Consider the following 22,931-nt stretch of genomic DNA (forward strand, 5'->3'; position numbering starts at 1 on the left):
ATAGATGATGTTCTTTCACTAACTAATTAAAATGTTGGTGACTATGTTGAACGCATCTATCCCATTGAAATAGAGCTAATTGATACAACGGATACAGTTAAGTCGGTCTCATATCTTGACTTACATCTAGAAATTGACAATGATGGTCAGTTGAAAACAGAACTTTACGACAAAAGAGATGATTTCAGTTTTCAAATTGTGAACTTTCCATTTCTAAGTATCAACATTCAAGCAGCACCTGCAGACTGGATATATAGGTCCCAATTGATACGATACTTCCGTGCTTGCATTTCTTACCATGATTTTCTTGATAGAGGGTTGCTGCTCACAAGGACGCTATTAAACCAAGAGTTCCAAATGGTGAAGTTGAAATCATTCCTTCGTACATTTTACAGACGCCATCACGAGTTGGTTGACCGTTATGGTATAACCGTTTCACAAATGATATCGGATATGTTCCTTACGTCGTAACTACAATCCCCTTCCCTTTCAATAATGTTTCCTACCGATTAAGACTATTTGCCGGATTTGTTATGATATGAGCAACACCACGGGTGTAAGATGTGGAGCAGGATCTGCTCACCCTTCCGGAGTACCTGAGATCACCCCTAGATTTTTGTAGGGTTCGTGTTAAACGTTGCTTATCCTTTAGTTTTCTATGTTGTGTCATGTGTACTATTGTTTGTCTGTTTGTCTTTTTTGCATTTTTAACCATGGTGTTGTCAATTTATTTTCGATTTATGAGTTTGACTGTCCATTTGGTATCTTTCGTAACTCTTTCACACATAAACGAACAATTCTATTCTGATACAAAAAGTTGTGGATGTATTGCTTGCTCCCGTTTGTATGGTAATATTAAGTAATTTTTGTTTTTGTTTATGTACACCAACAGGTTTTTGAATATCTAGTCTTTATATGGCACCTGTCTTTTTGTAGAGATTCACTGGTTGTATTGGTCTTGCGTATATCACTTCTGTGAACATTATTCCTAGATCTTCTTCTTTGTTTCGACCTGCCAATGGAGTCAACTACTATATGTGGGTCAATTGATAGTTTTTATAATCTTTTTGATTATTTTTCTTGCTACATTTTAGTTTTTTTTAAAGAATGACTGTAATATTTTTTCTGTCCATGAAGAAATAACATAAAAAAATGCGGTGCACACTGAATAACGCGAGTAGCGGGTTATTTCACAGTGTGTACCACATTTGTATGTTATTTCGAATAGAGAGAAAGCGTATTACAGTCATTTCATATAATTTAATTCTAAATTCCATTTTAAACCGTAGAAAACCATGAAAAAGACGTTTGTGACCTCACAGTCAATTGACTAAATTATGTCTATGGGCTGATAACAAAATAACGTCAGCCATTCAGAAGACGTGTTACATCCAAAATTAAATTATGGTAAAATGTAAAGAATCTGTCCTTTACAATTTTGTGATCTAATATGACTGTATTTGTATAATGTTATTCGCTATTCATTTGGAAGCCTAATAATGCGATGTGTAGGTGATCAATTTATCATTAACAGTAACATTTTTTCCAACTTTTTTTTTCTCGACAGGACTCAAAATTAAGCTTATTTATCGTCGCGCATATATATAGTACTATTTTTTTTTTTAAATTGAAAATACTCTATTTGATATAAACTTAACTGTCAATAATTGAATTTTAAAGACCAAATAGAATGATCCCGTATACTTTTTTCTTTTATCATTTCATAAACTTTCAAATGGATGAAGGGTGTAACTTACTTTGGATAAATAGTAGAAAAGTAGAACATCAATTCCAAACAATAGCGCCAATCGTTGTAACGTTCCAGCAATGGCACTTCTGTGATCTTTCATAATATTTTTCGAAAAATTGATTGAAATAAAGGTAAGAAGATGTAGTGTGATTAGCAAAAGAACAACAAATCATTAAAGACATGAGAGGGGCAAACACAGGTTCACGTTATAATGATCAAATCCAACACTGTATAGCTACATATGTATTACCGGAATACCAGAACCAAAAATAACAAAAAACTAATCAGATAACCCCGTAACAATAGAATTATAGACTGGCACACTTAAAACAAGGTTTTGAGTTTTTATTCCTCTCCTTAACTGAAACAGTTCAACAATAGAATAAATTATAAAAAAAAATTATGTTAAGCACAGTAAAGCAATTCCAAATAACAAAATGACAAAAAAATCACAGTACCGCTCTACCCGGAGTACTGGAAGTAACTGAATGCTAGTTCAAAAGTTCAAATTTGAACTAACAAGTTGTTCATGTGCTGTTAGACTGAAATGTATATATTAAACAATAAAAACATCTTTCGAATGGTATGTGCATAAAATTGAGAATGGAAATGGGGGAATGTCAAAAGGACAACAACCCGAACAAAGAGCAGATAACAACTAAAGGCCACCATTGGGTCTTCAACGCAACGAGAATATCCCGTTGCATACTTATTTATCATTTTGAGAGACCATTATTCTACAAAAATCAAAATTAAGTGTGGCAATCTTTTAACTTTTGATCTTTCGATGAAAGCATGATAATGGAAATTTCTATACTGCGCATTTTCTTATTAAAAAAAACGTGTCCAAAATAAGGACAATGATAACGTTATGGTCTATACAACTAGGTGTAGTTAAGGTTGTGCACTGTGAATAGCATGTAAAAATGAAATCCTTATGTAAATGTACTTAAAAGAGGGACGAAAGATACCAAAGGGACAGTTTTTAAGTATCCACATCTGATTCACGCCACCTTTAGAATAGGCAATCTCACAATTACGTTGGAGCCCGTCTTCGATTGCTGATCAAATAGATGTTAATGATTTAGAAAGAGGTTTCGTGAAGCACTTGGAAGACCCAGCATTATATATGGTTCTTAGTTAGAACAGCATTTACAAGTTGTGTTTTGCTGGATTAAATAATTAATCACTCTGGAATTTTACTTAAACTACGCCCGGTGAATGTAACTTATTTATCGTAAAGATTTAAACAATATAACAAAGTTGCAGGATTAGATTTGTTTGAGTTTTTATGCGTGATTAATTATAATGAGTCTATGAGACTTAAACACAATAATGATATAGAATTTTTCGATATTTTAACACCGTTACAACAGCAAACCTGTCATATTGGATGCATGTATTAAGTTATTACCATAATAATATGGTGTTCCAAATCGTCAACATCTGCAGAATTAAAAACAAAATGTCTAAATACAGGTTTTAAGTTCGGAATATTGATGTTTTTCTTTGGTATTTGATTTATGTTCAGGTGGATTTTTTTATTATTATTTTTTATTATTATCAAGAACTTTTGTTTTAAAGTGTTAGCCATTCGTGTGTTTAATCTACAGTTCTATTTAGACTTAATATTATGATATAAACACAAATAATTTAACATAAATACATATCGGATAATTTCCCAAAGATTTAAAGAAAATTATTAACTTCTCCGGGCATAACGGAAAACTGTATTTATAAAGGGCCCCTTCAATGATTTCTATAGAAATCATTGGTCTTATGAAATGGATCTCACACAGACATGCATAATTAAGATCTAAACACTTTTTTTGTTCCATGATTTCTTGACAAAAAAAAAAAAAAAAACAGGAGGGAAATATAACAACTATTTAGTTTTGATATAAAATTATGAAATACAACACTTAATTTTTAATAAAAAAGTGTCTGGATGTTCTAAAAAAAATTAATTAGTATTTGAATCAAGATGGCAACAAATTCTGTGTCCCAAACAAAAAAAAATCAAGGTCTCCCCCTCTTTAGCCACACACACAAACAAGAGAAATTATGGGATTCAGAAAAGACACACATTCACAATTTAAAACTGCCTCAGGTCACCCATTTTAGTAAAGCAAATTTGACTGGCAGTTGTTCGACTGGCAAAAATCTGAAATGCTGTTCGTCAGTAAACATATACTCCAAATGAAAACAATTTAATTAAACATTTAATAAAACATAGACCCAAATAAAATTATAATAGGGGTCATACGGAGTACTCCCACCCAGGGGCACCCAAAGGGTATCTTACTATACAAATCTTTGATTCTTTTAAGTTTAGTTTAGCGATAATTAGTATATGAGTATATAAAAGCAAAAGAAAGTGTTTAAACAGTACAGAATGTGTCTGTCCACAATTCAGGGGAATTTTATACTGTTGAGATAGTGTCAAGACATCTTTAAAACCGTCAATAATGTGTCGAGATATATTCAGACAGCTCCAAGACTGTCAAAAACGTGTCCAGACTTATCGAAACAAATTTAAGACAGTACAGAATTGGTCGAGACTTACCAAGACTCTTATCATATGATACAGAAAGGGGCGAGACATTTTTAGACAATGTATATACTGTCAAGACACTTGTCAAAAAAATCAAGAAACTTATTAGACAAATTCATACTATGTTAAGCATTTTTAAAAATAATTCAGACAAAGAAAGAATGTCGAGTTAAAATTCATACAAATTAAGATTGTCACAAAAATTTATCTTTTCAGACTTTTCGACTTTTCAAAATTTCTAATTTGCCAGAAATGTTTAGCATTATATATAGACTAAAAGTAGTTTTGAATATAATTTACGACCCCCAGGGTATCACCAGCCCAGTAGTCAGCACTTCGGTGTTGACATGAATATCAATTATATGGTCATTTGAATAAATTTCCTGTTGTCAAAATTTAGAATGTTTCGAAAAACTAAGGATTTTCTTATCACATGAATAGATTACCTTGGCCGTATTTGGCACAACATTTTGGAATTTCGGGTCTTCAATACTCTTCAACTTTGTACTAGTTTGGCTTCATCGATGAGACAACTCTCCATCCAAATAACAATTTAAAATGTACGGCCTTCAACACGGAGCGTTGGCTCACACTGAACAACAAGCTATAAAGGGCCCCAAAATTACTAGTGTAAAACCATTCAAACGGGAAAACTAACAGTCTAATCTATATAAGAAAACGAGAAACGAGAAACACGTATAAATTACATAAACACACGACAACTACTGTATATCAGATTCCTGACTAAGGACAGGTGCAAACATTTGCAGCGAGATTAAACGTTTTTATGGTACCAAACCTTCTCCCGTTTTCTGAAACAATAGCATATTGTCACAACATAGAAAAACACCGGATAAAATATCAATTGGCAGGCTTACTCAATAAAAAAACGTAAATTAATATATATTTGATCTGAGAGTCATTGATGAGTCTTATGTAGACGAAACGCGCGTCAGTGTCATTGATGAGTCTTCTGTAGACGAAACGCGCGTCTGGCGTATTAAGTTATAATCCTGGTACCTTTGATAACTATTTACAGGTATTTCAAATTGGCACTAATAATCAAATAAAATCTCTTAAAAAATCTGACTAATTGGTACCAAACCTTCTCCCGTTTGATAGTTTGTCAAAGGAATGACATTGTGATTTCTCCAAAAGATTTTGTTTTTAATCATCGATATGTAATACGTATTATTAAATACCGAGCGTACGTTTATAGTATGTGAACAATAATCAACTATTATGTCATCTTTAAAATACCTATGTAGTGCACATAATTCATGTTTGAGCGAATAACATACATAAAGACATTTAATATTCATTATTCAAATCAACAGCAATCGTGTTTACTAAATTCAAATCAAATACGCTAGTATTAATCATTTTTCAGTTCAGTTTCAAGTGTTCATAGGGACAATTTAAAAGATAGTTGAATATGCTTAAATCACAAGGAATTAGAAGGGGACGCATAACTATATCGGCTAATATTATCTTGACAGCTTCCTTAATTGCAAGAGTAAGTATAAGTTAAAAATGTATAAAGAACATTGCACTTTTTTTTTAAAGGTAAACATAACTAATCAGAAATATATAAGAAACCACGAACATAACTTAAGAAATAAATATAAATACAGTGATTAACGCTAATAACACAACAATAATAAAATTGAGAATGGAAACGGGGAATGTGTCAAAGAGACAACAACCCGACCATAGAGCAGACAACAACAGAAGGTCACCAACAGGTCTTCAATGTAACGAGAAATTCTCGCACCCGGAGGCGCCCTTCAGCTGGCCCCTAAACAAATATATACTGGTTCAGTGATAATGATCACCATACTAAAATCTAAATTGTACACAAAAAACTAAAAGTTAAAATAAGACTACTTTAAACAGAGAGAAAAAAACCTCGTCAACAGGAAAAAAGACTCTCCAACAAGATAAGAGTATTGATGCTTTAATTTATGTGGCCTTAATTTAGATACCTCATTCAAAATCCTGTACTTTATTAATTGCCATACGTCTTCATATAACCTTTGGCGTTTTATATAGTAAATATTCCATTGCATTTGTACAAGGAGAACAGATAATCGGCATTCCAATAGACGTACAGTGTGGCCCTCTTCTTGCGAACTGTTATTATATTTATTATTATTATAATGTGAATTCATACATGAAGTTAAATTTGCCTCAACTATTTTAAGATCGGTACTAAAATAAACTTAACAAAAACAGAGATTATTTTTTTTTCGCTGAGATCTTTCCGTTCCAGCAGCGCACGCATATAGACTATATATCAATTTATTATACGATATTGAAGGACTAGCAATTATGATTTCTTTAGAAAGAGGTTACTGTTTGTCTGAAGTAATTGCATTAATGGCTTCAAGGTGTAAAGTTGAAGTCCTATCAAATAGTTTAGGCACGCAATTATGATTTGGTTGACCACTTTGAAAGATACGAGGTATACGATAATTTCTGTTTGTGAAGCTCGTCGATATAAGAAGATGTGGTATGAGTGCCAATTAGACAACTCTCCATCTTAGTCATAATGTGTAAAAGTTAACCATTATTGTTCAAAGTACGGCCATTTACATGGACCCTTGGGACACACAGACCAGCCCCCGAAAATACCAGTGTAAAACTATTCAAACGGGAAAACCAACGGTCTAATCTAAAAAAAAAAAAAAAAAAAACAAAAAAACGAAAAACGAGAAACACACCGACAAACGACAACCACTAAACATCAGGGTCCTGACTTAGGACAGGTACAAACCAATGCAGCAGGTTTAAATGTTTTAAAAGGCGTCAACCTTCACTCTCAAATGAAACAATAGTGTAACACCACAACATAGAAAGACACGCTATAAAATATCAATTGAAATGCTTAACTCAATCAAAAGACATATTAGAAAAACAAGTGAACATACACTGAACGAATAAATGTTTAATAAATCGGCAACGGCAAAAAATTACATTGGTCATGTGTAGTTCTCATTTTTTTCTAAATGTATTTTTAACCTCAAACATAACAATTTCTTTGTTTACAGACGTTTGGCCTTGGTTTTGTAGCTATTTCAATTTACATTAAGATAGCAAAAAGTGTTCTAGATGAAAATGTCATAAAAATCGTGAATATTTATGATATTTATGGAATGCCCATTGGGACAATTACGAAATGGATAGTATTTTCCTTGATAGGTGCGTTTGTTCTGGATACAATATCTGGCGTGTTTGGTTTTTGTGGAGCTTTTTACAAGAAGCCCCACTTCCTTGTTGTGGTAAGATGTTTACTTATATATTTTGTTTAATTTCAATTATAGTATTGTAAGTTGCCGATATCATTTAAATTCTTCTGTTAATATTGATTTTTGTTAAAGACATACCTGAGTTGGCATACAGATTTATAATCATTGATCATATTAAATAAACCAAATATTTAATTTTGTAATTTAGTTTTATAAAGCATATTGTATTTGTGTACTTCAACACCTTTTTACTATTCACTGACGAAGGTAATTTTTTTGCACGATTTACATAGTCTTTTCTTACGATATATTTCTTTATAATTGCCTATAAGACATTTTAAACACCGGACCGTATTGACTGTGATAAGTTAATATGAATACAACCTAGTATATTCGAATGAAAAATAACATTGTTCTCTTTAATGTTTTCACAATAGTTTGAAATTTTTCACGAATGTTCATTATGAAGTAAGTTTTAAAATGTATATCAAATTAGATTTTGACTTCTATTTGGTGGTTCAATTAAATTAGAAACCTGATATTGTTAGAGGGACTTGACGTCCTACGAGGTAGAACTGCATACCCTCAAGTTGTGTTATTTTCCATCTTAAAAAAGATGACTTGTCTAACAATCCTGTGTGGTACATGTATGTAAGCCTGTCGTATGACTTCTGTTAAATCATGTCCTAGTAATTATAATCACATAATACAATTTGAACATCATTATATTGCCATGATAAATTGGCTGACTTTTTTCTGTTTTTCAAAAGACTGGCAAAAGATACCGAAATGACACTAAAAATATAATAAATATATTCAAAATTGTGATATTTAAACTGAAATCGATTTCGCATAGTGATATATATTTTTTTCTCCCCACCCGTTTACACATTTTCTACTGAAAGATAGATATATAGTTGCATTATACATGTTATATAATACTTTCTATTTCAGAATATTGTATTGAGTTCTCTCATGATAGTCATATATGCTGGATACATCACGCTAATTTCAATTGTATACTATAAGGTAACGATTTAAATCAATCTTCATGGGTATTAAACCATATCACAAGAAACAAGCCAATGCAAAAAAAAGTAAAATCACAAATATACTGAACTTAGATAAAAATCAATTTAGAAAGTCCATAATCAGATGGCAATTTCAAATAACAAAACGCATCAAAAACGAATGGACAAGAACTGTCATATTCCTGACTTGGTACAGGCATTTTCAAATGTAGAAAATGGTGGATTACACCTGGTTTTATAGCGCTAACCCTCTCACTTTGATGACAGTCTCATCAAATTCCGTTATATATACATTGATGCGTTAACTAAACAGACACAATAAATAAAGAGTCAAAATATTGGTATATCAGTCATCATCGTATAACAATTTTAAAAGGGACAATTTAACAGAATACAAAAAACATCTATCTACAAACACATTCATTGATTAGAAATATAAGTTTTACATCATATGGGTTACAACTGGCATACTATGGTATATTTTTCATTAGGAATGATGTACATATACAACTATAAGTTTAGACCGATCCATGTTGCTTCTTTTCTTCAAACACATCAGTCGATATTGCTTGAATACGAATTTTAAAGTACATTAGAATATATAGCATCGGTGTTCTTAAATGAGCAAGAATAAGTCAACATGTATGTTTTACATTTAAAAACGACACCGACCGTTTATCTTAAAATCATATATGCAAAGTTGAGAATAAAATAGAAAATAATCGAAAATATAATTTCCGCAGTATTCTTTTTCTCTTTCTAATCGAAAACAGAATTTGCATTTTCAGAACCACTGATTTAAAGGAGGGAGGAATGATCCAATATCAAAAATCCAATTGTTGTTTTAAACATTGTTTTGTTTATTTTTTACTTTCCCTTTTTATATTGAAAACATTGCAAATATCTCTTAAACAGACGTCTTTAAAGGTATCTGTTTTAATGATTTAAACATTCTTTTTATCAAATATAACCTCAACAGTATGAATCAATATCAAATTCTGAAGACTTAATCTTTGTTTTAAACGCTTAAGTGATTTTTTTGTTACAGAAGTCAACATTAAGTGAAGTACTTTATTCTTATGGTGAAACATACACCCATATTCTTCTTCAGAGTAATTACCAATATGATTACTTTCCGAGTTTTATGTGGAAGGTATGTTTTTTTCATACATTTCTTGTATACATGTTAACCTTCTTTATCAATGCTTCTTTTTGTAGTTCGATTGAAAGAATTAATGTTACAATACGATAACAAAATACCAAAAAGAAAAAGAAAAAGAAATATTTAATATTTTTTATTGCATGCTCATGTTTTCCATTTGTTTTTTTTTTCATTGCATATGATGGTGAAATGTTCATGTAGATGACATCAGTCATACATTTTTTTGGACTAGAAAATTATTTTTGAAAAAGCCCGTTCATTATGTTCATAACTAATATAATACTGGGGAAACACGTATGTTATGGTCCTCATAAATGAACATTTTCGCGTTGTATCTTTTGAGATTTGATGACTTGATTTGCGCCGTTTTGAATTCGTACTTTCAGATGTGTACTTGCATTTAAACATCAATATATAAGCAAACACAGTTTCCTGACTCGTATGCTTTCGAAGTTGCCAAAATATATTATTGAAACTTGACTACATGATTTTGTTGTTGTAAATGGTCTTATCAGTCTTTCCTTGCAGGTATTTAATGTCCCTCTCTTCGTTAGTGATTACAAAATGTATATAAGAAATGTAACGTAACTGTGTTACGCGTTACGAATTTATATTTCCTGACCTCAACTTTGAGTTTACATCCGCACAGGCTGTCGTAATCCCAATATATTGAAAGTAGTATAAATCATTTTGATATTTTACCTGAAGTTTGTACCATTATTTTTACCTGTTTTACCTGTAGCTGGGATGTACAATAAATCATGGAACAAGCTGTTACGAGCAATATAACGAACAGTTATCAACATTTCTAGAGGCCTACTTAGGAATCATTTCAAGCTGTCTTATGTGTCAGGTATACAACAATTTATTTATGAGTCTCGATAATAGTGAGATATATTTTATAAAGGTTTTCCATCTCTAGGTGTTACAAATTTGAATGATAATTTACGATAAAGACCACGAATTAAATGCATATTGTCTAGGTAATTATAACACAACATGCATTCTAGAAATGAAATGCGACTTCGCAATGTAAGCTCAGCACAGTTTTTTCTTTTTAAATTATTAACCTAACTTACCAATATTAAAATATATTTTAGATTATAGTAGTTGTCGCATCAGAATACACATACAGGAAATTTGAAGTAAAGGCCTCAAAAGAAAAGATTTCACAAAAACCTTATTATTTGCTACTGACAACTCAACATGGTATATGTCGGTCTTTGTGTATCTTTGCAAGGAGAAGTTTTCAAAAGTAAGAACACGATTATCTAACCATCAGACTTTGCAGACAGATTATTGAACATTTATTCATATTATTATGCCAAACAATTTGGACAGAAAGCTAATAAAATGAAAGCACTCTATTATGCTAATATTTCGGAAATTTTTAAGAGATTAAATCTATAATTGCTAAAAAAAATGAAAATGTTTCTGATGACAATGCAGCACTTTTTAGATTATATGCGCATTTAATTTTAGATCCATCATTCTAAAGTAAAGATAGTTTTGATTTTAAAGAATTTCAAAATAATAGGGAGTGTCTACCACAGAAGTAGATTAGTATAAATGTATTTAGCAAAACCTTCCGAAAATTTTGGTTTTCAGTGCTCTTGAACGTCGTATTTTAATTGGCTCTTTCACATTTCATAACAAATGATTTTTTTAGACGAAAATCGCGACTGGCGTATACAGTTTTAATACTGGTTTCTGTGATCAGAAAATTAAAAAAATACCGAACTACAAGGAAAATTCAAAACGGAAAGTCCCTAATCAAATGGCAAAATCAGAAGCTCAAACACATTAAACGAATGGAAAACAACTGTCATATTCCTGATTTGGTACAGGCATTTCCTGTTGTAAAAAACATGAAAAATGGTGGATTAAACCTGGTTATATGTCTTATCAGATAATGTTTCTGTACGGTACCAAAATATATCGATTTTTCCCCATTTTATTTTTGTAAATACAAAACCAAATAAATGTTTTCTTCTAATGTCAAAGGTATTAAGAATTAGATGTATTGTTGTCCCTGCTGTTTGGATTGATACCTTTTAAAATAAACAACTAAACATCTTGATCATTATCAAATAACAGTATTTTACATTCAATTTAGGTCAGTTGCTACGTCAGTTGCCGTTGTTATCAAGATCTGTCTTTTGGTAGGTAGATATATCTTATTTCGGTATAACTGATAAATGTTAGCTGTAATCACAATTTTGAAATCAAACTGAGCCCTGGAAAACATAGGCCTATATTAATTAACCTCTTATGAACCATTATTTATGTCCCGATTTGAATTAACAAAAAAACGCGTAATAAACATAATAAATGAAACAGCAAAGCTATACCAGATGAACAGAAAACACATTTAACAGTCAACAGATTAACAAGTATATACACCATATATCAACGTATCCTCTCGACACAATAATTAATTGCTGCAATAAATAGCGCTTTATATTAAAAGGTATACTGACAATAATATACATAACTCATTCATATTTCTGACAAGTTCCTTAGACATGCACATATACATTTTGCACCCTTAAAATATTCAGAGTTTTTTTTATCGTTTTTGTCATTAAAAATACAAAAATTAAAAACAAAATGTATGAAAATAAATAAGAACAAAGAAGCAGTGGAGTAAATTCCTTTAAGAAATTAACCAAATGACACGAAAAGATAACCAAATATCTATAAGAATATATATTGACCGTTGAAAAAGTAAATCATACACATGCACTAATGAAAATGGTTAAAATATATGTTGTCAAATTCAGATAATGTTTTGTTTTAATTATTTGATAAAGTTTAATCTCAACCATATCTACCTTGTATTTGTATTTGCGCTTACCGTTCTAATTTTGTGAAATACATATTTGTAATTGTGTACAGCAATTGCAAATAGAAAGATTTAACTGGATATCTTTTTGTTGATTTCGTTTCAAACGTTTTGAAATTATGATCAGTAATAAACATTAATTGTATTATGACAATGTGTTCTTTTCACAGTTATCTGGAGCTGTAATGTTAATTTTGGGAGTATACATTGTTCAGAATGATTTTATAACTAACAGCAAACTAAAAAATATCTTCTACAAATTGCAATTCTACAATTATTATTTCTATGATATAATAATTGGTCTGACGACTGCCTGCATTGTCATAGGAACGTGTTCAATCTTGATTGGGGTCACTGGATTGGTTTCATCATGGAAAAAGTCGAGGACATTGTTAATTACTGTAAGTTAATTGTCTGTATAGCTTATAAATAACTCTGTGTTGCTTTCTTTTTCTATATATGTCTACAAAAAATTAAAACATATCATTAACATGTGGACAAAGAGGTTTGAAATTGAATTGTTTTCATGAATCTAAATTCATCAAAAGTACTAGGCTTATAATGTAATTCGACAGACGTACGTTATATATGTTGTGTCGACTATTACATAATGTGTTTGTGCGTTTCTCTGTAATTAATGTTCTTGCGTGTGTTTGTGCTGCATTTCCGTCACGTAGTGTTGTCATTTTGGCGATATTTTTTAACATTGCCATAAAAGCGGGAGGTTTGGCTAGCAATAAAACAAGGTTCAACCCACCATTTGTTTCTTAAAATGTTCTGTACCAAGTCAGGAATATGGTAGTTGTTATTAAATAGTTCGTTTCTGTGTATGTTGGCGTTTGATTTTGTTGCACTTCAGTTTTCCTCTTATAGTTGATTTGTTTCCCTCGGTTTAAGTTGTAAACCGGATTTGTTTTCTCTCAATCCATTTATGACTTTTGAACACCGGTATACTACTGTTGCCTTTATTTATCCACATACGACTCATTAGTGGCGTTCACATCATAGCAAAATGGTAGCCAATTCAATAAGAGAATGTCGGTAAACATTCAAAACATTTAATATCTAAAACGGGTTTGTTGTATTCAATTTGTTTTTATCTTTGGGAATGAACATTGGTAATCATATTAAATTATCTAACATGGATTGATCTTTGTGTCTATAGTCTTTTTGTAAGTTGAATTTTTTCTGTGTATCAATCTGATGAGTCAAGTCCTTTTGAACTGATTTTTATAGTTTGAAATTTTTTTGCGTGTTACACCACTCTCCTAGGTTAGGGAAGAATTCACTAATATGTTTAACTCCCGCCATATTATGCATGTGCCTGTCCCAAATATTTTACAGTTGTTTGTTGCTGTATATGATATTTGTTTGTCGTTTATATTTTATTGCATGAATGCAGTCGTTGATTTTCTTGTTCGGATTGTTTTAAATCTTGTAATGTCGGGACCCTTTCTAGCTTGCGCTGCTGTATACGTTGTGCTTATTATTGAAGATTCTGTGGTGACCTACAGTGGCTAACATTATTTTCGTCTTGGTGTTGGATAGTTGTCACCTTTGAAATCATGTCACATCATTTTTTTTTATTATATTTACCAGATACTATGTTGGTCCTTAAAATGAGAGGGTTAGCGCTATAGAACCAGGTTTAATCCACCATTTTCTACATTTGAAAATGCCTGTACCAAATCAGGAATATGACAGTTTGTGTCCATTTGTTTTTGATGCGTTTTGTTATTTGATTTTGCCATGTGATTATAGACTTTCCCAATTGATTTTCCTCTAAGTTCAGTATTTTTGTGATTTTACTTTTTAATCTATTTTTTTCAGAATGTTGTCATGTCAGCAGTATTGCAAGTTGCCAGAGTTTTGACATTCGTTTTAGGACTGGTTATCTTTTTAAAGGTGAAAATATTTCCAAATCATTTTAGTTTAAGCGTTCAATTATAATTATCAATATTATTCAGGTTAGAGAATGATGGCTTTGAAATGCGAAAAAAAAGTTGTCGAAAATAAATTTTAAATTACTTTTTAGTATCTGACATTTTCAATCAAAAGAAGACATAAATGAATAACCAAACAGATGATGACTCTCTTAAAAATGTAACAAAGGGAAATAAGACAAAAAAGCAGACGACTATTAACGGTATTTCAGTACTAAAATATAGCGATTACACCAATTTATTTTATGCTTGTTTTCGGACACCATTGGTAAGTAACGTATATAGTTATTCCCAATCAACAATTTTTACAATAGGATTTGCTTCCTCGGTATTTTGATGGATATTAAGTTTGTCGTAGTGTTGAAAGGTATTTTTCTTTAAATCTTAGATAATGAGTAGCTTGGAGTATGAGTTGTCTATCCAGCAAGCTGGATACTATTACTCACTCAGCGTAAACGAAATAACAGAAGCATGGAATACGATGTTGCTTACGGTATGTGTTTAGTACCCATACTACAAAATAACAAGTCAATACGTCATAATTATATGAAACCCTTTCTTTCATATATTTATTGGGAAAAGTAGAAACATTTTATTATGATTTGTTAACCAATATTGGAGAATTTCTATGTATGTATGTACGCATCACTTTCTTCGGAATGAATTGCTTTATCAAGACTTGAAGCTGTCGGTTGATATTAATTCTTACACTAAATGCATATTAATTTAGTTGCAAATGGCGGTGTGGGTAATCAATGGATACCAAACGAAAATTATTCATTAGTCGGCGATAGAAAACAAAGAATGAATCCAAAGAAACACAAAAAAAAAGAGAAACTTTTACAGTAGTTTGATAATATCATATAAGGTATAAAGTCGAAATGCAAAGCCAAAAACGAAAAAAAGACCAAAAGATACACAACAGCTAACAAAACACACCATAAAAAAAACTAAAAACTGAGCAACACGAACATTAACCAAAAATCAGGGATGATCCCAGGTGCTCCAGAAGAGTACGCAGATCCTGATCCACACGGGGCACCCATCGTATTGTCGTGCAAGTACAAACCCGGTTATACGTCTACATTGTAGTTAAGAGGGTCTTAAAAAGTTCATACGTGTTCCACGCAGTAATTATTCTGTATAGCCGTATTTTTTAACTTATGCAGAACTACGAAATCAAGTATACCTAAATACAAATTTTTGCTGATCTACGAAAAATTCTTACAAACAAACAAATAAATGAAATCTTAGATAATAGCTAAACGTTAAGTTAAAAGATGTGTATTGCTACTTTTCATTTTTGTAGAAGTCTATACTATCAGAACGAGAAGATTTGTAAAGTTGGCTTCCGTCATAAATTTTTTTTTTATCAAAACAAAACACTAATCGAATATGTCGAGCATACATTTAAGCATATTGATAATGTCAGTTTTCACTGGCTCTTTGTTTGGTTTAGAATGTTTTTTTGTAATTATTTCCAGTTGGAGTGTTGTGGTGTCAAAAGCTTTGCAGACACATACGGAAACAGTTATGGAAAACCTTTCTGTTGCAAAAATGCGAACGAACAAATTCTTTATCCTGGAGGACTGTATTCGAGTATAAATTTCAACAATTTTGCGTACATTGGTGGATGTACTGGTTTTAAGACAACTGTATGTATTCGCTCCATTAATACATTAGAGGTTTCAGCTAAGTTTTTTTTCTTGGATTTAATCATTAATTTTTAGCTCAAATCTGCATTTGATTTCATATCGCTTTTGTAAAGACTGTATTATGAAACATAAAAAGAGAGAAGATTGATTAAAGACAAAAAACATGCCAAAATGATTTTACCAGCTAAACATGATTGAAATGGAATCTGGGGGAGAAAAGTTCGTAAGTAGTCTTGTCAATTTGTAACAAAAATCGTTATGTATTAAGATTATGTTGTTTATCAAGGTAATACAAAAAACATGGACGCGAGGTAGCGTGTTCACAAATTTGAAATATAAGAAATATTTTGTTATTTTTGATTTTCTTCTTGCAGACTTGCAGTTTTGTCATTGAATATCGTATAAAAGTATTTATGGTAATGTTTCTGACAACGGTCATGACACAGATAGTACTTGAGGTATGAGAAACAACATTTTTTTCAGCGTAAAACATGCATTATTCATTCAGAAATTGAATTTTTAAATTATTAATGTAGAATAACGGCAAATAGTATTATCTTAAATATAACAAAATTGTTATAACATCGACGGTTAGTGCCTTTTTATTTTCATTGGTATACTTTATATCTTTTCATAATAATTCCTATATCAATTACAAAAGTAAGGCGACTGTTGGTTATCGATTTTTAAATATCACACAATCGATTAAAGAGAGACAATCACCGTTACAAACAAAGCGCGAGGCAGTTGCGTGGACTCCAAAAGGAACACCAACGTGTACTTCTAGAGCATAATTATCCCCTGTTTGCATGAGTCAAAGGTCATACGAATCCTGTCAGTAAACAAAAACTCAATCGGGAAAAGAACAAAATCGCCAAAATTCAGATCAGACAGCCATACCATAGAAAGGTTGTAGTAGGAACAGCTTTTAACATCCCTAGTATACCATAATTGCAATAACATTAACGGTCCCATTTTTTCTGCACCAGATGCGCATTTCGACAAATAATGTCTCTTCAGTGATGCTCGAAGCCAAAATATGTAAAATCCAAAGCTTATATAAAAGATGTAGAGCTAAGATCCAAACGTTCCAAAAAGTATAGCCAAATCTGTGAAAGGAATCAGAGCTTTGCATGAGGGAGATACATTATGTTTGTTTACTTATGTTTCATACTGCTGATACTGAGCTACTAGCGTTTGGTGTTGTTTCATACTGCATTGTCTGAAAAGCTATTGCACATTATTAACAAGGCTGCTAGCGAGTTTGAGTAGATATTTTTATTAGTCTGTACAATCCTTTTACTCTATACATTTTCAGTGTTTGGGGTTTGCTTTTGTAAACAAGGAATTCCAAAAGTTTCTACCTTCAGAGACAACATTAGAGAACAGGGTAACTGATAATAACATATTCAAAGTAATTTTCTGCAGCTCAGGATCAGCTATTAAGAATAACTGGAGAAGGTAATAAACAATGTATCAAAAGGACACTATATAATACCATACCAGCTTCCAACACCTAACCGTTCATGAGAATCATGCGTACAGCCAAAGACGAACAACACATGGTCCATATAATTGAGTTGACCTTTGCCTAATAAAGCAAAACAAATATGTTTTGTTAAACTTGTTTTATGTAATGAAATTCCTAACCCACTGCCTCACCCGGAGACTACCTATATTGTATGTCGTTAAAATAGAATGACAGCTAACTTGACCTTGGAAATAAAAGGCGGTATAAACTTCGAAAAGAATGTTCACACGTGTTACACCTTGATTAAAAAACAAAACAACAGAGTATATCATATGATCTTTTGTTTATACCAAACCAGAATCAATCCGAAACATTTATACAGGCTAGGTATAAAACCAGGTTTAATCCACCATTTGCTACATAAGGACCCAGTCAGGAATATGACAGTTGTTTTCCATTCGTCTGGTCTGTTTTTGATAAGGGAATTTCTGTTTTTAATTTTCCTTGGAGTTCGTTATTTTTTGTTGTTTAATTTTTTTAACAAAACATATCATAAACATTTTATTTGTCAAAGCTTGGCAACAATAACTGATGTCGATGACATAAACTATTCAAGATAAAGAGTCTGATCAAGCCTTTCAACAGTAACTGGTATCGATATCATTAAGGATGGCTGATACAGCACGATGAGATTTAATTGTTATTCACATACTATTAAGCATGTAATAAAATAAAATTTTAGAATCCTTCAAAACTCCTCATAATTGAAATAACATGAATAAGAAAAAAAAGAAAGAAACAAAGAATATTGGGATTCATCCATGACACATACCCATTAAATGCACAGCAAAACTTAAAAACAAAGACAGCGCTTTTATTGCTGTTCGCAATTTAAAAGTCATAGTCTGTAAGTGGGCGTGGCTCAGTATTTATACATCCCGCCATTGTGTTATTTTGTTAATGTCATTTATTGTATTCTTGTCTTTTATTTTTACCTATGTACTTTGTCTAAAGAATGTCTATAAGCCAATTTGTTTTTCTTTGTTGAAATGGATATTTGTTTTATAGTGAATAATATTAGATCACAATGTTGACCGTTGTACCCTTTTTTTTGACAATTTCACCTATCATATCTTTTTGTGTTGCTCCCAAATTGTTGTCAATAAAATGGAACTATCAGCGGCGGTCATACAAGTGATATGCTTAGCTAGCTTTAAAACCAGGTTTAGTCCACCAGGTTCTACAAATGAAATGTCTGTACCAAGTCAGGAATAAAACAAGTTTTTTTTTTCCATTCGTTTGATGTGTTTGAGTTTTTGATTTTGTCATTCGATAAAGGATTTCCCGTTTTGAATTTTCTTCGGAACTTAGTATTTTTACTTTTTCACTGTTTGTTTCTAAAAGATATCAATATCCTTTTAAAGAATCTTACACATGCGACGACATAAGGACATAATAAAAACAATGTAGTTTAAATATCCATAGTGTTGTTCCTTAAATTTCTTTAATTCAGAATAATTTTGAAAACTTTGAAAATTTTTACTCAAAAGAGACTTTGTAAAATACATTTTGTAGCAAAATTTCTTTTTGGGGTAAATCCTAGACACATATTAAAACATCACAAAATGCAAAAAGTACCAATCTGATTAAGAGTATTCAATGAACTGAAGGCTAGTTCAATATTGAATTTGAACTAATCATTACCAAGTTTTCACATACATGCCCATAAAAGACGTTCTGGAAAAAAAAAGTTTCGTGTATGGCAATAAATTAATGTATACTGTTTACAATTGAGATAAAAGAAAACAAGTGTTAAACTTTGATATTAAATCAGTTAAAACAAAATGATGTATATTGTAATAAATATAACACCACTTACCAAAATACTGAGATCATAGAAACGAATAAATTAAGAGCCTTTATTTTGCCACTGAAAATGAAGAAAAAGTTAACTAACTCAAACCTTGCATATCTGTTAATTGTATTGATAAATAATCAGGAAAATATTATCTTGACACTTTTACAAATTCATATCTTGGTACAAAAAAAAAATGATAGCATCTTATCTTAGTGTGTAAAGCTGTTGCTCATATCTAAGTATAAATGATAGATTTCAAAAGGAATATGGGAGTTTTTCAATGAAATTAAGAAGCTTCGATGCCAATATGCTAGACAAATATGAATACCGATATTCAATAGACTAGATAAAAGGCCTGGTGGTAGAGTAAGCATACCTCCTCCTTTAAAAATAAAAAAAATATATATTTAAAAATCGTAGAATCCATGAAATATAAAAATAGTTTAAAAGCAATGTAATTGATATAGTTCTATATATGCATGCGTTATATTTTTAAAATTTTATCGTCAGTAGTAATTGAAATATATTTGCATATTAAAAGTTAGAGCACTAATTTCATGCTAATGAATATGCTTAAACCATCAAGGAAATCATCAAATGAATTTAACTGATTTAACATCTATTTATATAGTTAATATTTGTGATAAAAGAAAAACAAAACACAACACAAAGTCTAGTTTTTGCATAGCAACCTCCGTGCTTTAATTTACTTTTCAGATCAAAGAGTAGCCGTGTGGTATTTATTTCTGGTGTGATCTGTTTTGTAAGTATACAACAAAATATACAAAAATGATTACAAATTACTACATTAGTAAATTTCCATTAGCACCATTGATAAAAAGCGCGCAAAGATAAACAAGAAATCGTGCAAACACATAAAACACATGGTACCCGTCATTACAGTACACTTAATATGAATAATTGATTGTTGATGAATGAACGTTGATGTTTATCGCCGCTTTCATAATTATTGATAATTGATGAATGGACGTTGATGTTTATTGCCGCTTTCATTATAATTGATGATTGATAAATGAATGTTGATGATGTATATCGCCACTTTCATGATAATTGGCTATATCGTAACGGTAAATTTGTATACGCATAGGTACCCGGAGTACATGTTACGTGTGTAGTTTCTAAATTACAACCTTGGTGTTGACTGGGTAGTAGATGAACTGCTCAGAGAACTCGAACAACGCGGCTCCTTTAAATATAGAAATACAAAAAATAAACAAGAACGCACGTTGTACTAATCAGGTTTAATATTGCCAATTTTAGAAACACATTTCTCTAACAAGATTTTCAATTGAAATGCAAAGTCAATAAAATTGAAACACTATTTTCTTCATGAGATTTTACAGTGTTACAATTTAATTTCTACATGATCATATTTTACAATATTACAAAACGCTGTAGCTGATGTCTGATGCCCGTTTATGAGACGTATTATAGCATATCGTTATCTGTCTGACCGTCCGTCCGTCGTCAACAAGTCGGACAATAACTTAAAAACGCTTTAACCAATTTTGAAGTAAGCTCCCTTTCGATTTTTATAAATTCAAATTTTACGTTTCCGAGTTTTGGGATTCTATTCATAAAATGAGGGAAAGAGGTGCTACAGTTTTTGGATATCAACTAAAAAATGCATTTAGCAGTTTTTATAAAACTTTGATGAATGATTTGTATCTATTGAAATATCCTCTCTTTGTTATTTAAAAAAAAAAACAATTCCGATATGACCTTACGAAGAAATGAAACTTTTTTGGTTGGAAAAGCGACGGGCGTATCATGTGCTAAAGGCGCAGCTCCCTATTGTATTGCTGTCTTTCAATTTTGCGTTTGTCTGTTTGTTCTGCTAACACATTATAGACAATATAGTGGTGTTTTATTCGACTGTCATACAAGTGAGAAATTTAGCTACCGATAAACCCAGTTTAAGGTAGCACAATACAAAGATTTTTTTACTTCCAATCACTAACCTTTAAAATGCTGCAACTTTCTTATGAATGCATAGAAAATAATAAAAAAACGTATATATAGATAGATAAAAGATTAATCTTTTAAATGGTTGCAATATTTTTATTATGCAATCATTATGTAATCAATTGTTATGCGATTAGTGGCAAAATCTGGGTCAGTTTACTTGAATGAATTACGCTCTATCATCTCTTTAACTATACAGAAAAGGAGTAGGTCCGGTAAGAGCCGATTTCGGCCTCAATTTCCAAATTCATCAAACAAAAAAGTTTAGACACTTTTTAAACACTTAAGTGTCTATTTCAATTGATTCAATTAGTTTATGTGAAAGATTTTAACTGATTAAGTCATTGAAAACGTTCCAACTCAAGCTTAAATATGAAAAATCTATCAAATATGCCAAAAATCGTCACTTTTCAGATGTGTTTTGTCAAAAATGAAAGTGGCCGCATCCGTGTTCATCCTAAACCTGTATAGATATTATGTATTACCATTAAATACAACTACTATTTCAATATTATGGATGAATTCGAATGCGGCCACTTTCATTAAAGACGTAAACCGTCTGAAATTTAACTAAAATGCTAAAATTGTGAAGATTTCAGTAATTTAGCACGACTTAATGATGCTAGTACCCGATATATGTGCATTGTATTGTAAAAAACAGCCCATATTTATGTAGCAGAAGCATTCTACTTTTGCATAAATATCTTAACGATTACATTTTCACAATTTTCTAAAACTGCTATATTTTGGGGCCAAAAAGGGGTCTTACTGAACCTACTCCTTTTAACGAAATCTTAATCAACACATCACGGGCTTCAGAAGGGTGTCTCAAATTGTCCTTATGTTATTCCATTCTCTCATCAATCTCTAATATACTAATTAGTGTAAACATCCTAATCACAAAAAAGAAAATAATGTTAGATAAGTTATAAAATTTGTTCTATACATTCTATCTGAAATCTGAGACACCCTTTTGTAAATAATTGCCATAGAAACAACATGTAATAAAATTCAACCCTCTAAGGATACCTCTGCAGAAGCTAATTTCATTTAAAAGTGGAAATTTGGTGAAAATATTTTAGACACAGTTAACATTATAATTGGTTACATAATTGTTGCATAATACTAACATTGCTTTACTTTGAAGGAGTAATCTGTTAGGTATACAAAACTACCACTTTTATAAATTTTCAAGCATTATTAAGAAAGTTGCAACATTTTAAAACTTGGGACTTAAAGTTATAAAATCTTTGTATTGTTTGTGCTACCTTAATCCTCAATTCTCTACGTAAATAAATGCCTGTTCCGAGTCAGGAATATGAGAGTTATTTTTCATTCGTATGATGTTTTTGAGCTTTTGACTCTTGCCGTTCACAATGTTTGATAAGGAATTTTCCGTTTTCTACATAAGGAAATGCCTGTACCGAG

At 31.2% G+C, this 22,931-nt stretch overlaps 1 protein-coding gene across 1 annotated transcript in view; it reads left to right on the top strand.

Moving 5' to 3' along the window:
- The first annotated feature begins 5,673 nt into the window (after positions 1-5,673).
- LOC143083935 (uncharacterized) overlaps positions 5,674-22,931 on the top strand; it is a 28,519-nt gene continuing 11,261 nt past the window's right edge. The window contains exons 1-14 of the mRNA XM_076260340.1: positions 5,674-5,820; positions 7,355-7,585; positions 8,507-8,581; positions 9,632-9,736; positions 10,488-10,598; positions 10,846-11,000; positions 11,862-11,907; positions 12,761-12,991; positions 14,421-14,495; positions 14,922-15,026; positions 16,018-16,188; positions 16,563-16,646; positions 17,507-17,649; positions 20,235-20,280. Of these exons, the coding sequence (XP_076116455.1) occupies positions 5,740-5,820; positions 7,355-7,585; positions 8,507-8,581; positions 9,632-9,736; positions 10,488-10,598; positions 10,846-11,000; positions 11,862-11,907; positions 12,761-12,991; positions 14,421-14,495; positions 14,922-15,026; positions 16,018-16,188; positions 16,563-16,646; positions 17,507-17,649; positions 20,235-20,280 (1,659 nt within the window). The 5' untranslated portion in view covers positions 5,674-5,739. The remainder of the gene's footprint in view (positions 5,821-7,354; positions 7,586-8,506; positions 8,582-9,631; positions 9,737-10,487; positions 10,599-10,845; positions 11,001-11,861; positions 11,908-12,760; positions 12,992-14,420; positions 14,496-14,921; positions 15,027-16,017; positions 16,189-16,562; positions 16,647-17,506; positions 17,650-20,234; positions 20,281-22,931) is intronic.

The sequence above is a fragment of the Mytilus galloprovincialis genome, chromosome 7, assembly GCF_965363235.1.
Source record: "Mytilus galloprovincialis chromosome 7, xbMytGall1.hap1.1, whole genome shotgun sequence".
NCBI lineage: Eukaryota > Metazoa > Mollusca > Bivalvia > Mytilida > Mytilidae > Mytilus > Mytilus galloprovincialis.